The 17,182-nt window shown below is 44.4% G+C and overlaps 1 protein-coding gene across 2 annotated transcripts in view; it reads left to right on the forward strand.

Moving 5' to 3' along the window:
• The window catches only part of LRRC1 (leucine rich repeat containing 1), a 115,230-nt gene that overhangs the window by 20,278 nt on the left and 77,770 nt on the right, over positions 1-17,182 (forward strand). For both annotated transcript variants that reach the window (XM_084622624.1, XM_084622625.1), the window contains exon 2: positions 536-653. In XM_084622624.1, the coding sequence (XP_084478750.1) occupies positions 536-653 (118 nt within the window). The remainder of the gene's footprint in view (positions 1-535; positions 654-17,182) is intronic.

Below are 17,182 nucleotides of genomic sequence, written 5' to 3' on the forward strand. Positions count from 1 at the left end.
GGAAATTGTTTTCTGTGGTTCTGAAAAGAATCTGACTTCTTTTTAAGTTGTTTCTGTACTTGATTTTTATCATACTAAGGGTATGTCTTCACTACACACCGGGTCAATAGGCAGCGATCGATCTAGCAGGGATTGATTATCGCGTCTAGTCTGCACATGATAAATCGATTCCCGAGCGCTTTCCCGTCAACTCCTGTACTCCAGTACCGCAAGAGGTGCAGGCAGAGTTGACGGGGGATCGGCAGCAGTCGACTCACCGTGGTGGAGACACCATGGTAAGTCGATGTAAGTACGATCTAAGTCGATCTATTCACATAGCTGAAGTTGCATAACTTAGATCGATTTCCACCCCACCTCCCCCTGCCCCAGTGTAGACCAGGGCTTAGTTGAATAAGAAGATTTGTGAGGCAGTCCCTGGAACTTTAGATGTTTATATCAACCAGTGCTGCTGTCCCTCCAAGAAACTTGACATATGTGAACTTAACCAAGTTGCAGATGCATTATGTGAATAATAATATGGGATTTTCTTTTTCAGCCCTTTTTCCAGCTTGTAAAATTACGGAAACTTGGACTCAGTGATAATGAAATTCAGCGGCTCCCTCCAGAAATAGCAAACTTTATGCAGCTGGTGGAACTTGATTTGTCTCGAAATGGTAAGCTAGAGTATTCACAGACTTGTTTGGTTCTGCCCTATTTATTGTACAGAGGAGAACCTTAGAGTTACAAATACTTCAGGAATAGAGGTTGTTCAGAACTCTGAAATGTTCGTAACGCTGAACAAAACGTTACGGTTCTTAAAAAGTTTACAACTGAACTTTGATTTAATACAACTTTGAAACTTTACTATGCAGAAGAAAAATGCTGCTTTTAACCTTTTTAATGTAAATGAAATAAGCACAAACTGTTTCCTTACTTTGTCAATTTTTTTTTAAATTTGACATTTTTTTTTTAAAGTAGTTTAACACAGTACTGTACTTGTTTTTGGTTGCTTTTTTTTTTTGGTCTCTACTGCTGCCTGATTGCATACTTCCAGGTCCAAATGAAGTGTGTGGTTGACTAGTCAATTCGTAACTCTGGTGTTTGTAACTCTGAGGTTCTACACTGTACTGTGATTCTCAATATGCTACTGGGGGTCTTTGTATGGCTCTGAAGCCTCTAAACACCATGAAGAATGTGCTCCTAGATAATGCACAGAGTTTTCTGGAGTGCTAGACTGTGTGTGCTATGGTTCAATGCTAAGGGGAGCCAGCAGTAGAACTATAGCATTAGAGTACTGTTCTTCTCTCTACCCACTCCTTTCTGAAAGGTTAAATACTGTTGGCTGAAGGAATACTAATCTATATATCTGGTTTTGCTGTGTGTGTGTCTGTTTGGTAAGGTTTTCAAGCACAGTTTATAAATATACACCTAGAAGGCAGAGACCAAAATGAAAGATGTGGCAGATAGCCCATTGATGTACAAAGGCTATGCCCTGGCTAGATGTCCATTCCATTCCTCATCCTTTTCTGTCTCTCTCCGCCTAATCTTTTGTTGTTCCTTGCTGCAAGTAAAAAGCATGCCGTTTGTTGTTCAGGTCTTGCGCTTGCTTCAACTACTGCTCCTGCTTTTCTAAGCAGTGACAGTGAAATTGGTGTGACTTGTTAGCTTTGTAGCCTGGTGATCCCTTGGTAATTGTGGGAGATGTTTAGGACCTGCAGGGCCCCCTTGCAGCAGCTTGCTGCCCTGATGGGTTGGGAACAGCAAATCAGTGTTTAGGAGTGGAGCATGGTCTCTTGTTGCCTGGGCCAGCAAATATCAGGAACGCTGCAGAAGCAACACACAAGGAGCCCTGGGCAGAGGGGTCACACTCAGTGATGTGCTTCTGGTTTAGTGAAGGAGCAAGAGCCAGTTAAATACAGAGGCAGTCATGTCTATCCTTTTTAGGTCTGGAGTGTTGCTTCAGTGTATACTCCTGAAAATTGCCATGTATGGGGGGGGGACGGGGACAAAAATGTACCTGAATATAAGGAGAAAGAACACTGAAGAGCTAGAGAAGTGACATTAAACTGTAAGGGAAATTTTGTATTTGTTTCCATTGGTAGAGTCACCTAACCTTTCCTCTCCCCTTCCTTTCCCTCCATATCTATCTAAACTTTGAATCCTCATGTGAAGGTGTCAGGTGATTACATTCTCACCAGACCCCTCCTTTGGACATTCAGTAATGAAATGCAGCCACTTCTGACCCCCATTCCCAAAAGAATTACTGCGGGACTTCCACTGTACTATATCATTTCATTCATATTCACAAAGCTTTGTAGGGAAAAGGCTGTGTGATTGAGCAGGAATTATCTGGGAGCCAGAAAGAATGCATTCAGTTGGTTAAGAAATTGCATTGTAAAAATGGTGTATACATCTCTGTGTTAATGCCACTGGCTTTATGTACAGCATTTTTGGCTGTGTAGGTCTGCCAAGAGATGGCAACCCTTTAATTCCAAAAGAAACAGTACTTTGGCTCAACTCTGTGTTTTTTTTTTTTTTTCCCTGCAAATGAAGAACCGATGGAGCAGAGCCATTGGACCTTAAGCAGCCTGACTTCACTTGGAAGTTGGCATGAGAGTTCAATTCTAACAAGAATGGATAGTGTGAATGAATGTTTGTGTGTGGAGGGTGGTGGTGGTTTATAAAATACTTCCTTGTGCAATAACTTCTGAAGTGATGACTTGGACTAAAGTAGGTTGCAGGAAGCAATTTCTCTTGTACATCCAAGGTCCAGTCTTAATCACCCATTTTATTGTGCTATTTTCTTGCTTCCAAGTTCATTACCCAAAATGACTGGCTTAACTTTCTTCAGTTTAATACAGTTGCATGTAACTGCTTACAACTTAGTTGCTTTTGTCAATCTAAAAAAAACCTTGTGTAAGGATTCTCACAATATTCTAAATATCCGAGTGTTCTGTGCGGTTCCTACTTCTGTTCTTCAGAACAGCTTTATACAGGAGAGAATCTCAACATGCCTAAGGTTCCTCCTACCCAGTGACTCTCTATTAATCAGTCTTTGCTATTTATGTATTCAGCAAAAACTACAATCATGTGTGTTTCTTTCAGACCAAGAAAAACAGCTCTGCTTGTCAAAACATGACCTGCTGCGTGCATAGGGAAGTGTGGTGGTGACATCTTAACTCTGGGCACAAGAGATCATTGTTCTGTTCTTGTCCTAGCTGTCTGCTTACTGCACTAATTGCTTCATTTCTGACCATCCTACTTCCTTCAGAGATGGAATACTAATACCCGTTACCACCACTGCCCCTTGTACCTGTCTATTCCCCACATATAAAATGGGATACTCTGAATGTTCTATCACAGGATGAGGTGGAAGAGAAGTTACTGAATGAACAGAATGCTCCCATTCTTCTATCATAGAGCTAATGTTTCTTCCTTTCTCTCCACCCTTCAAGTGATAAGCTGAGGGAAACTTTACATAGGCCACTATCAGATGTATAGATTACAGAACTGCATTGCAAATCGAAAAAAGTGTGTAAAGAGCCAGTGGCATCCCCAGCACCAACAAATATAACTTGCAGTATATTTTAAACTCCAAGATATAAGTGAATTGCTAAATGCAGGCAACACTTCATCATGCTGTCAGCAGAGTGAGTGTCTCTTATGTTGGCATGAAGGGAAGAATGCTACTCAGTGAAAGCTTTGTCAGGGATGGTGAAGATCCGTTCCCTGCCGCCTTTGCTCCTTGCTCTTTATTACTCCCAGAAGTCCCAGCCCTGTGCTTGCTACCCGAGTGCCTGATCTCCTAACTCAGTGTACATGGTACCAGGATTTCTAGGACTGAGGGACATCTTCTGTTCCCCATGGAGGTAGCAGCAGCTGAGAAGCAGAAATAATAATATACTCCAACAAAGAACACATTCAGTACTTCAGAAAAGATGTTTGTGCAAACTTAATCATTGTACGTGTGGGTTATCCCTGCATATGGGACTGGAAATTTAGGACATTTACACGAGGAATTAAGCTAAAGTAAACTCAGTCCACTGTACTTCTGACTGAGAGCATCCACACAGGAGTCTCAGGGTATGTTTATACTTAAACTGCAACAGCCACAGAACTGCAGCTGTGCCGCTATAGCGCTTCAGTGGGAACAATCCCTGTTCCAGCAGGAGGGATTCTCCTGTTGGCATAGGTAATCCACCTCCCCGAGAGGCAGTAGCTATGTCGATGGAAGAATTCTTCCATCGACAGAGTGCTGTCTATATCGGGGGTTGGGTGGTCTTAGTTACATCTCTCAGGGGTGTGGATTTTTCACACCCCTGAGAGATGTAGCTATGCCAATGTAGGTTCCCGTTGTAGATCGGCGCGAATGTGCTTTAAGTAATACACTTTAAATTCACACCTTTAGTTCACGTGGTTTAATTTCTCTGTAGACAAGCCTTTAGGATTCTTGAGTTTGACTGACCAAAAAGTTGTTCCTGGTGTGGGCAGGGGTTCCAGCTTGAATAGCTGGCACAGGCTATCTGCTTGGAGGAGACCATGTCTACGTTAGGAAAGTTGTGCTGCTATATCTATGCTAGTATAGCTACATCAGCAAAGTATCCTGCATAGATGCAGCTTATATCAGCATAAAAGTGCTTTTGCTGGCATAATTTACACCAGTTCCCCTGAGAGACATAAGCTATGCCTGCAAAAGCACTCTCTTATGCTGGTGTGTGTAGACTAGGGGTTGATCTACACTAGAAAATTAGATCGACCCAACTACATGGCTCAGGGGTGTGGAAAAAATCCACACCGCTGAATGAGGTAGTTAGGTCGACCTAAGTTCCTGTGTAGACAGTGCTCAGTTGACAGAAGAATTTTTCCGTTAACCTAGCTACCGCCACAGGGGTTCTCCTGTCACTGGATTAACTCCAGAGCTGCAGCTGTGTCACGGTAGCGTTTCTAGTGTAGACAACCCCTAAGACTTGTAACTAGAGTGACCACAGCTTCCCAAAGAGAAAACGGGACATTCCCAGCCTCTTACCTGAGGCCCCTTCCCCCAAGAGACTGTTGCCTGTTGCTGGCACCCTGCTGGCCCCCTCCCCGTGCTGGAATGTTGCCTCAACTTTCTCCCCCCTGCCCCAGCTCTGTATCCCTCCCTGGCGGGAGGAGGAGGCTGGCATCTCCGCTTGCCCCCACCAAACATGTTGACACAAATGGGCATCCAGACTCTTCTCCCCCCCCCGCCAAAAAAGTAGGCATTTGTCCCGTTTGCTCTTGCCAACTTGATCAGCAAACGGGACAAATGCCTACTTTTTTGGCGGGGGGGGGGGGGAAGAGTCTGGAAGCTCAGGACCAGGCTTAAAAATGGGACTGTCCTGGTCAAAATGGGACATATGGTCACCCTATTTATAATGGCATAGCTATGTCTGTTTAAACAAACAAAAAAAACCCCAAAAAAACCAAAAAACACCCCACATGCCTAACCAATATAACTATGCCTGTATAAGTTTTAAATGTAGACCAGGCCTCAGCACTTCTTCTGGCCTCAAAAACAGCTTCTGGAGATGCTAGCCCTACCATGACTAATGTGAACTGTTTTAGCATTAATATAACACTGGCAATGTCTGGGGATTGTAGCAGTGAGGATGATGGCAACTATCCCGTTTTCTATCCTAGCTGTTCACTGTTCCTTGTCAATCAGTAGTTCCTCCACCAACCACTTCAATCAAACTGAGGGGACAAGAATTTACCCATCTTAGTTTCTATCGTGCTTGTGTGCTCACATGATTGAGGTGCAAAGAGCTGATGGCCAGAGGGAAATGTAAGCTGTCACTTCTGTGTGTGCACTATTCTCCTGCAACTGAAGTTCCTTCCCATTACATGTGAAATAAGAAAGCTACCTTCACCTCAGGAGCGATTCTAGGTTCCCATTGTTAGGGGAGTTATTTGTAACGTAGAATTTGGCTAAAAAGCCAGCATTTTGTTGTGCTTTATAATTTATATAAAGGATGAAGACTCTCCAATTTGCTGTTGTTCCATTGCTTAACATTCATAACTTTGGCCTTTCGGATAATAATTTGGAGCCTTGTGAAGACCATTGCTGGGGGAGAGGAGGGGTTAAATGTTCTCTTTGCCCATCTCCTCTTCAGTAGCACCTGGCCTGCTTCAGCCTGAAATGAAAACAAGACTTACCTTGTACCCATAGTTGTGGTATATAAATATTATCTCTCTTCCCAATGAAATAAGGAATTCTAAAAGAAAAACTTTAAGGGCCGTCCTGCAACTAGTGTCTTGCTGCCTTTTCATTCTGGCCTTGTTTCTTCTCTCCTACTCCCCTTGTGTTTCTGTCCCATTATATTTCTGTCTGCTGTTGTAGATCACTTTCTTTCCTGGGGTGGCCCCGGAATCTGTTGTGTACAGACTGCTGTGTAGAGTGATTAACTTAAGTTTGATTTTTCGAGGCATGTCCCTGTGAGTGTTTCACTTCAGGTGATTGTGCATCCCTGCGCCTTTGATTGGAGAATTTCAGCAGCAGTGCTCATCTGGGTTGCAAATTCGCTCTCCGCATCTTGTGCCATTGTCAGCACTTATCTAGTGCTGCGCAATCAGATCCCCCTCAGTTCCTTCTCAGCTGGCCTCTGCCTGAGACTGAGCTCCCAGTAGTGTTAAAACCGATAACTATACTTAGTGTTTAGAACAGTCTTTTAGAGTGGTCTTAAGTACCCTAATTAGGTTTACTTATCCCTTTCTCCCTGTTTATTTTCTTAAAAAAAGAAAACAAAACTGATTCAAAACAAAACAAAAAAAAAACTCTGGCACCTAGGTGAGACACATGTCCCACAGAAGTGCTCTCGCTACACCAGTTTGAAACCTTGTGTCAGGAAGGACAGAGACCTACGTCTCAAACTTCTACTAATGGAGAAGTCTCTGCACCTGGCATCCGATCCTGGTCCACAGACTCCCTCTGGACTACAACTTCACCCTTCTCATAGTGGAAGGCTCACTCCTCCAAAAAGGTAGTGAGGAAAAGAGCATTGACTTCCTATCCTAAAGAGCTGCCAAAAAAGAAGTGGTCTCCGGCCCGCTCCATGTCCTTGGTACCAACTGCACTGCAGCTGAGTACTTACAAGACACCAGGAGCCTCCAGTAGCGCGCATACCGTGAAAGTGGGCAAGCTCGGTGTCGAGGGGCAAACAGACATCTATCTCCTCTGCTATGGCACAGACCGAGCCGCCTTAATAAGCGGCAGCAGGATGCTGCACCCAGGCTATGGCACCACCTCCTGTCCCAATAGCGCAGAGTGCTCAGATGTCAGCACTGACAGCCGCAATTGCAACAGCATCGTTGGCACCGACCACCTTTGTACCAAAATCATTGGCTCCACACCATTTTCTGTACCACAAAGACCTGCTTGTTTCACTGACGCTGGAAACCTCTCTCTTTGGTACCAATGTTTCTCTGGCATGTTCGGCACCATGGGAGCCCATCTCATCTTTCTCCTCGCTGGAAAATGGAGGGGCCAGAGATGAAGAGGAGGTTGCCTTCTGCTGTGAGAAGGATGGCACTGCGTATGCCATTCCCCACTCAGTGGCCCTACTGGGACCCCTAGGGGCTATATAGGAGACAGTACCCCAGCACCCTGTGGGGAGAGGATTAGATTTCCCCTACCATCCTCAATGACTGCACCATCAGAGCCCCTTGAAGAAAGCTTTGAAGAACAGGAGGTGACCCTGGAATAGGACATGACACCAGCCACTAATATTTCTTCTTTCTTCTTCTTCCCAGATGAGGCCATAATGCCACCGCCACCCACAGCTGCGGACGATTTCAAACATTTCCAAGAGCTCTTTAAAAGAATCCCTGATTCCCTAGAGATCCCTCTAGAGGAAGTCCCAGAGTTCCAACACAAATTATTGACATTTTCCAAGCATTCTCTTCATCAAAAATTGTATGTCTGATAAATGACGCACTCATGAAGTCGGCTAAAAACATGGCAGACCCCGGCTATGATACTGCCCACTTCCAAGAGAGTGGATAAAAAGTACTGTCCCCTCAAAGGAAATGGACTTTTTATTTTCTCACGCTACATCGAATTCCTTAGTGGTTGATGGCATCAACCAATGAAACAGGCAGCACAAATCCAGATCCACTTTGAATGACAAAGAGTGAAAACAGTTAGACCTCTTTGGACACAAGGCCTATTCATCAGCCACTCTTCGATTTTGGATTGCTAGTAATGCTGCTTTAATGGCAAAATATGACCACACAAACTATTCCAAACTCTCAGATTTTATTGACATAATCCCAGAAGACAAAAAAGATCAATTTAAAGCCATTATTTCAGAGGGCCAACTCCCAGCTAAATCACCTAACGGGTATCTTTAGATGCTGCTGACCCGGCGGCACGCTCCATGGCCACTGTCCTAGTTATACCTTAGAGACTAACCAATTTATTAGAGCATAAGCTTTCGTGAGCTACAGCTCACTTCCTCAGATGAGGAAGTGAGCTGTAGCTCACGAAAGCTTATGCTCTAATAAATTGGTTAGTCTCTAAGGTGCCACAAGTCCTCCTTTTCTTTTTGCGAATACAGACTAACACGGCTGCTACTCTGAAACCTGTCCTAGTTATGTATCAAGCTTCGTGGCTTCACTTGTCTGGCTTCCCAAAAGAAATACTGTCCACAGTGGAAGACCTCCCATTTGATGGCCAGAAGCTGTTTGCGGCAAAGACTGATGAGTCCCTTCACACCATGAAGGACTCTCTGGTGACTCTTTGCTCCCTTGGTGTATATACACGCCTGCATCAATAAGAAAACAGGGTAAATACTATGCCACACAATGTACAAGGTCTGTCCCATATGCCCAACAACAGGAAATATGACACACAAAGGCACAGACCGAGACCTCCAAAGCATCAACTACCCTCAGCTCAATCATCAGCATCCCACCAATCCTCTGAAAAACAACAATTTTGCAGGTTTGGTCAAGGGCTTGAGAGACCTGTCCCTCTTCAGGGACCCCTCTCATGAACACCTTCAATGGCAAGAAGTAAACCACCTCCTCCATCTGGGTGCCATACAACAGGTATCATCACAACACAAGGAAAAGCTTTTACTCCCACTACTTCTTAACCCAGAAAAAGAATAGTGGATGCGGGGGAGGAGGGTCTATTTTCTACCTCAGAAAACTCAACAAATTCAACCAGTGGTTCGGGATGGTCACATTAGCAACAATAATATCAGCATTGGAACGGGGGACTGGTTTTCAGCCCTCGACCTACAAGATGCCTATTTTCACATAACCATACATCCTGCACACAGGAGGTCCTCAGGTTTACTCTGGGGACAGAATATTATCAATAAAAAGTTCTGCCTTTTGGCCTTTCGACAGCAGCATGTGTCCCCCCCAAATTCTTGTGGTAGTGGCGGTACACCTCTGCAAGCAGGGAGTGACAGTTTTTCTCTATATGGACAATTGCCTTCTAAAAGTACCCACAGAAGTAGATGCCATAGACATTATGCACAGGATAATCACCCTCTTCTCGCGGTTGGGATTCCAAGTAAATATAGAAAAATCAACATTGACACCCATGCAGGAACTGGACTTCAACAGGGCCCATCTTGAAGCTCTAGAGGCCAAAGCGTCCCTACCACCGACCAGATTAGTTACTATAAACCGTCTGATCTTCACAGTACTGAACAGCCCACAGATGTCGGTGCGGACCTGTCTCTAGCCATTAGGCCTCATGGCAGCAACCACATCCGTAGTATGACATACATGACTTCACATGCTCTGCAGTCAGGGTTCGCTAAGAACAGTCTACATTCCACACAAACATGGCCTGAACAGGCACCTCACTGTGCTGCTCAAAGTCAGACTCTTTACGCTGGTGGACCCAACCCCACAACATGTGTGTGTGGCAGTCCCTTTCAGACAGAATCTACCCTCAATGCTTCTCGCAACAAATGCCACCTTGATGGGGGGGCTTACCTACACATCGTACAATTCAGGGAAGATGGTCTCCCTCTGAGACACTGTTACACATAAACTTCCTGGAATAGCGCAATCCGCAACGCATGCTTGCACTTCCTGCCCTTGATCAGGAGCAAAACCAGCATTGCCTGAATGTTTTATATAAAACTGACTGGGGAGCAAGATCACATTTCCTGTGCAGTGAAGCCAGGAAACTATGGAACTGATGTATCTGCTACAATGCCTCATCTCTCTCTCTGGATGTCAGAACACCGCAGCAGATACAAGGAGGAGGGAATGCTCTCAGGACCATGAGTGGAAGCTAAACAACACGGTTCTGCAGAACATATTCAAACACCGGGGTCACCCATTCATAGACCTCTTTGTGACATCCCAGAATTATAAATGCCCGCAATTCTGCTCGAGAGCAGGGTTGGCGTGCTGATCCCTGCGCGATGCCGTTCTTCTCAAATGGGATGTCTCCCTGCTATATGCGTTTTCCCCCATTCCCCTGCTATCAAAGGTAATACACAAAATAAGAGGAGACAAGGCCAAAGTCACCTTGATAGTCCCCACATGGCCCAGACAAACTTGGCACTTGTACCTTTTGAGGATGGCGGTATGTGCACCATGCACTCTTCCACTTCTGCCAAATCTTCTATTGCAAGATGCTGGACAGGTGTATCACACAAACCTGGAGAGGCTTCTCCTGAGAGCATGGCTCCTACATGGTTCCATCATGACGAACTGACCTGCTCAGAACAGCTGAAAAACATATTATTGAACAGTAGAAGGACAGGTTTCAGAGTAACAGCCGTGTTAGTCTGTATTCGCAAAAAGAAAAGGAGTACTTGTGGCACCTTACAGACTAACCAATTTATTTGAGCGTAAGCTTTCGCGAGCTACAGCTCACTTCATCGGGTGCATACTGTGGAAAGTATAGAAGATCTTTTTATACACACAAAGCATGAAAAAATGGGTGTTTATCACTACGAAAGGTTTTCTCTCCCCCCACCCCACTCTCTCCTGCTGGTAATAGCTTATCTAAAGTGATCACTCTCCTTACAATGTGAATGATAATCAAGTTGGGCCATTTACCACCCATAATACTTCATAAATGGAGGAGATTCTATACCTGGTGCAAAAACAAACTATCCCGAGCTGTTACCGCCCACTTACCAATGATTTTAGAATACAGGCTAGAGTTCTTTAGTTACAGCTTATCCCTTAGCTTGCTCACAGTCCATCTCGCAGCTATTACCGCCTTTCATCACAAGGTAAACCCTCACCAGGAAAAGTGGCATAAAGAAGAAGAAAGAAGACCACAAGCTCTATGAGATCTGTATTTTCCTATCCTATCACCAAACACTTTCTTAGGGATATCAGAAATGTCCACCCTGAAATAGGAGTACCTGCCCCTCCTTGGGACTTGAACTTGGTAATATGCTGCCTTACCTGGGCCCCATTTGAACCATTAGCAACATGCTAACACATCTGTCAATGAAGGTGGCATTCTTAGTCACTATCACGTCTGCCCGACGAATGGGAGAATTAGGGGCCCTCCTGGCACACCCACTATATACCATCTTTTTCAACGACAAGGTCACTCTAAAACCTTGTCCTATATTTTTACCCAACCAATCCATCTTGCCTCATTTTTCCCTAAACCTCATGGGAGAAAATGGGACTCAATATTTCACCCTCTGGACATCAGACACACACTAGTGTGCTACTTCGAGAGAACTAAGATCTTCAGAAAGTCACTGATACTTTTTATTTTAACTTTGTAATGATCTGAAAGTTCCACCCTTTCCAAGCAGAGACTGTCTAAATGGATTTCTGGATGCATACACCTTTGCTACTAACAGGAGGATATACAACCCCAAACAGAAATCTGAACCCATTCCCCCAGATCCTTATCAACCTCAGTAGCCTTTCTCAACAATTACCAATCATGGACATACGTCAAGTGGCCACCTAGGCGTCCGCATACGTGGTCAGGAAACATTATACAATAGATCCGAGCTCAAGTTTGGACAAATTGGTAGGACTTAGTGTGTTATCATCCGTTACCCATGCAAGTCCTAAGCCCCTTCTATCCACTGAGGGGCACTGCTTGACAGTCACGTGAAGTGGAGCACCCACAGGGACACTCTTCAAAGAAGAAGAGACGTTTACTCACCCTGTACAGTAATTGAGGTTCTTCGAGACGGTGTTCCTGTGCGTGCTACGCAACCCGCCCTCTTCCTTCTTCTTCAGACTTCAATTTCCGGATTCTGTGGTAGAGAAGGAACTGAGAGGGGTCTGGTTGCGCAGTGCAAGATAGATATCGACAATGGCATGAGATGGGGAGAGCACATGTAGAACCCAGGAGAATTTCAGTAGCAGTGCTCGTCTATCAAAGGTGCAGGGATGTACAATCACCAAAAATGGAGTACCCAAAGTGACACCATCTTGAAGAATCTGTTACTTCACAGGGTGAGTAACCTTCTTATTTCCAACTCTCCCCTCACTGTCTTAATACTGCCAAGTATTAAACTTACCTTTTTTTGTTAATTGTGTGTTTTTTTTAAATAGCTTTTTGTTGAGAACGGTTTGTTAAAAACGGGTTTCGGAGTAACAGCCGTGTTAGTCTGTATTCGCAAAAAGAAAAGGAGTACTTGTGGCACCTTAGAGACTAACCAATTTATTTGGTAATAGCTTATTACCAGCAGGACAGTGGGGTGGGAGGAGGTATTGTTTCATATTCTCTGTGTATATATAAAGTCTGCTGCAGTTTCCACGGCATGCATCTGATGAAGTGAGCTGTAGCTCACGAAAGCTCATGCTCAAATAAATTGGTTAGTCTCTAAGGTGCCACAAGTACTCCTTTTCTTTTTGTTAAAAATAGAATCTGAAGTCTACCCTGGACTTTATTTGTAGATGCCCTCACTAAAAGGTGACCAGAAAAGTATTTGAGTGATGGTGCTTTCTTAAATAATTAGGTATATTGGTAAGGGAAACTCATTGCTACATATTTAGTTTCTCTCAAATTCTGTTGTGCTAATACTGAATATAAGACAGTGAATTTCCCTCTTAGAAAAAGCCTTAGATTGAAATCGTCAGCAGGTGCAGGTCCTACAACCTCTTAATGTCATTGTTTGTTTGCCAGTATAGAAGTGTGACGTTGTTTCCTTTTCTACATTGCTTTACTTCTCCCCCAACCTTCCTGGCGCCGGGGATGGGGGAGGAGACTTGAGTAAACCGTGTAAGCAGCATTAACTCAAATTATGTCTGAGAGAGCATAAATATGCAAGTAATAGTTATTCCATTGTAAGGCTGTGTCTGCATGGGGATTTTACCAAAATCATTCCCACCAGTGTCCTCCCCAGTTCATCTGTAAATTTTCTTTGTGTAAAGAAGGTTGTAAGGAGGTAGCAAGAAAGAATGAGTCAGTCAGGGATGTGAATGTCAAAGAACAGATAAGATGTGGTAGGCTGATTTTTATAGCGGATCTGTGAATATTTTAAAGGTTATTAGGAAACACTTATGGATTGGTGTAAGGAGCTGGACACTATCCTTGGTAGCAACCCCACCTCCACTGTCGAGAGACCTGTGGATACTCTGGTGGGAGTGGACAGTGGATTTAACCCTGTGGACGAAGTTGTGGACGAGGTGGTTGGTTGAGTTGGAGGACGATGCGGAGCACAAAGCAGGGTCGTTTGGTGGTGTGGCGAGTTAGGACTTCTTTTCCACTCTGGATGGGTCTAGTCCATTCCAGCAGTCTGTCTCTGGCGCACATGATGCGGGAGAGGAGAGCCCTCTTAAATGCTGTTTTTGGGTTGATGCTAACCGAAGCAAGGAGGACATGTTCAGAGAGGTGTTCCAATCCTCAGAGGCTGAAAAAAGAGAATGCAGGAAGTGGAGAGAGACCCTGAAGGAAAAATTTAAAATAAAAAGGCAGGACAGTGAGGAGCGCATTGTAAAGGGCCAGGAGCAGATGATGATGATAAAAGTGATGGAGACACAAGCAGAGATGTTTAAATCCCTAAGCATGCTCCAGGCAGAATACGGGTGTGCTCACTCCCCACCCCACCCCACCCCACCCCACCTCACCCCCCCGGCCGGTTGATAGAGAACTGCCTTCCCAAAACTCCTCCCGCACATACCTTGCAACTTCCCGGAAAGTCTCAGTACTCCGTTCACTCCACCCCTTTGGACAGATTCCAGAATAAGAGCTGGACTTACACACAGCTATAAGAGCCTATGTGCCCTGCACTCTTATCTCCCATCCTACCAAGCCTTGTGTTTGTGGTGTTAATTGGTATTTAATAAAAACAAACTGTCAAAAAGATAAGCAATCTTTGTTTCATACATGTAGTGGTTGGTCGTAACAGTAATACATAGTGTCAGTTTGATCATTTGCTGACTGTAAATCCCAGTCAGGAATCATCACAATTTTCATGCAAGGTGGCAAGTTAACAAAGCATGGCAAAATGCTATGTAGAAAACACATTACTGGTGCTTATTGTCAAAATGTTGTCTCAAAGCCTCCCTGACTTGATTAGCCCCCCATTGTGCCCCACGAATAGCCATGGTATCTGGCTGATCAAATTCAGTCGTCGGGAGATCCACCTCTGTGCTCCACCCTGTGGGAAACTTTTCACCCTTCGCCTCACAAATATGGAGAACGCAGCAGGCTGCTATGACCATGGGAATATTTTCCTGGTTTAGGCCAAATCTGCCATTAAGGAAGTACCAGGGCATTTTTAGTCTGCCAAAGGCACATTCTATGGTAATTCTGCACCTGCTCAACCTGTTGTTGAAGCACTTCTTGCTGCTGTCCCGGTTTCCCGTGTAAGGCTTCATGAGCCATGGGAGTAAGGGGTACGCTGGGCCTCCCAGGATCACTGTAGGCATTTCAACATCCCCTACTGGCATCTTATGGTGTGGAAACAAAGTCCATGCTTGGAGCTTTCTGTACAGGCCAGTGTTCCTGAAGATGTGTGTGTCATGCACCTTTCCAGACCATCCCATGTTGATGTCAGTGAAATGCCCACCGTGATCCACAACCTCCTGCAATACCATAGGGAAGTACCCCTTTCTATTGATGTACTCCATCGCAAGATGGTCCAGGGCCAGAATTGGAATATGCATGCCATCTGTTGCCCTGCCGCAGTTTGGGAATCCCATTGCCTCAAAGCCATACACTATTTCACGCATATTGCCAAGAGTCACAGTCCTTTGTAGAAGGATGCAATTAATGTCCCTGCGTTACCGTAGCCCCAGTGGTTGACTTCCTGACTCCAAACTGATTCGTGACCAACCCATAGTAGTCTGGAGTTACCAGCTTCCACACAGCGATCGCCACGTGCTTCTCCACTGAGAGGGCAGCTCTCATTTTGGAGCCCTTGTGCAACAGTTTTGGGGCGAGCTCTGCACATGGTTCCAGGCAGGTGCTTGTCGTCCCAGGCTGCATAACAATGCAGTCTGACCACTCAGTGCTTGTTTCCCAAACCCAAAAGCAATGGTCCACTGTGTTCAGCTGCTCCATGAATGCCAAAAGTAATCTGGTGGTGCTTGTTTCTATGGCGTACAGCAGGTTAGGCAACTCTGATTCCTGTTCAGATTGGGTGCTCATGGCCATCCATAACAGTGACCACAACAGTAGATAGTAATGTGGTACCCATCCTTTCAGACAGAGATGATGGACACACAGTAAAGAGGGATCTGTTGAAAAATGCAGTTGGAAGCCCATAGAATACTGGGTAGCCCATAGAATCTTCATAGGGAAAGTAATATCACCCTCTGTACTAATATCTCTTTTGGTGTGTAAATATACTAAACTCAAGTGTGGTTTTTGTGGCTTTAAGTATGTGACTATCAGTCTTTAAATCAGATATTTAAAGATATTTGTATTCAAGATTGGATCTCGTCTTTGAGCCAACATTTAGACGAAGGAGTTATGGAAGAAGAAATGCATATTATGCTTGGTTTTAGTCTCTGAATTCTGGCAGCGTTCTGTTCTTCCCATGACCCTGCAGAATTCCTTATTCATTTGCTGCCAAAAAAACCCTCAACCTCCTGTAAAAATAATTAGCGGGTCAGAGGGTATGTCTGCTAGAGACTAAATGAATTGGATACGCACAGCTTAGAAGAGATAAGGCTACAAATACCTGTAGAAATGAAAGACAAGAATGAATTAGTCGGTATACAAGACTAGTGAAGATAGAAATGTAAGTTTTTGTTAGTGACTGGGATGGAAAAGATCATCTTCACAGTGAGGTCTTGCAGTGGAATTATATAATTAAGGAAGTTAAATAAGGGAGTGGATTTCCAACAAATAGAGTTTGGCTAAAGGATTTTTTTTTGGTCTCTGTATTGGACAAGATGGCCCAAAAAGTAGCTTCTAATCTTATTCAGTTGTGAAACCTGTAAGCCTGTAACTGTATTTCATCTGTGTACTACTGCAAAAATCATCTTAGTCTTCCTAAATCCTTCAGTTTTGGCTGCAGAAGAATAGGGCCATACTACTTGGTCACTTCAGAAACTGAGACCATTTCACTCCTACCCATCTCTGAATCCAAGACACACAAAATATTCTGACCAAAAAGCTCTCCATGGACTTGCTCAACTCCTACTTTGTCATCACCTCTGTTCATTCATTCCACTTGCCTTTACCTCCTGCCCCTTTAGTATGACTCACTACACTTGGGATTCTCTGTGTGATTTACCTGGAACTCCTCCTCAAGGGGACACTTTCTTTTCCATCTCACCTTGGAACCCTTCCATCTGTTTCACGTTAGCCTATAATTGATCACCTCTACTTATCCATTCTTTCCTGATGTTACTGATGGCTTAAATTCATCACTAACTAGTCTGCAAGTCTAGTGTTTTGCTTTTAAATCTCACCCCTTCTTCCTTGTCTATATAGCGTCCCTTGTTCTGCATGTGTAACCCATGTGCTTTATAAAGTAGTATCTTGGTGACTTTTTTTTTTTTTTTGAAGCCCAAAAAAGGAAGAAAAGCATCAGTCATTTGCATCTCTTCCTCACCTGTGTGTGCAGCGGAGTAGGGAACATGGTTATAAGATTGCCATGCCTTTCTGGAAAATTGGAAGCTCTTTGGGGCAGGGACTGTCTTTGTTCTGTATTAGTACAGCACCTAGCACAACCAGGTCCTGGATCCTAGGCAGTGGTACCAATTGAGGGGGAAGTGGCGAATGCCACTTTAAGTATTGGTCCCATGCTAAATCAGTACAGCTGCT

The sequence above is a fragment of the Lepidochelys olivacea genome, assembly GCF_965140295.1.
Source record: "Lepidochelys olivacea isolate rLepOli2 genome assembly, chromosome: 3".
NCBI classification, from domain to species: Eukaryota; Metazoa; Chordata; order Testudines; family Cheloniidae; genus Lepidochelys; species Lepidochelys olivacea.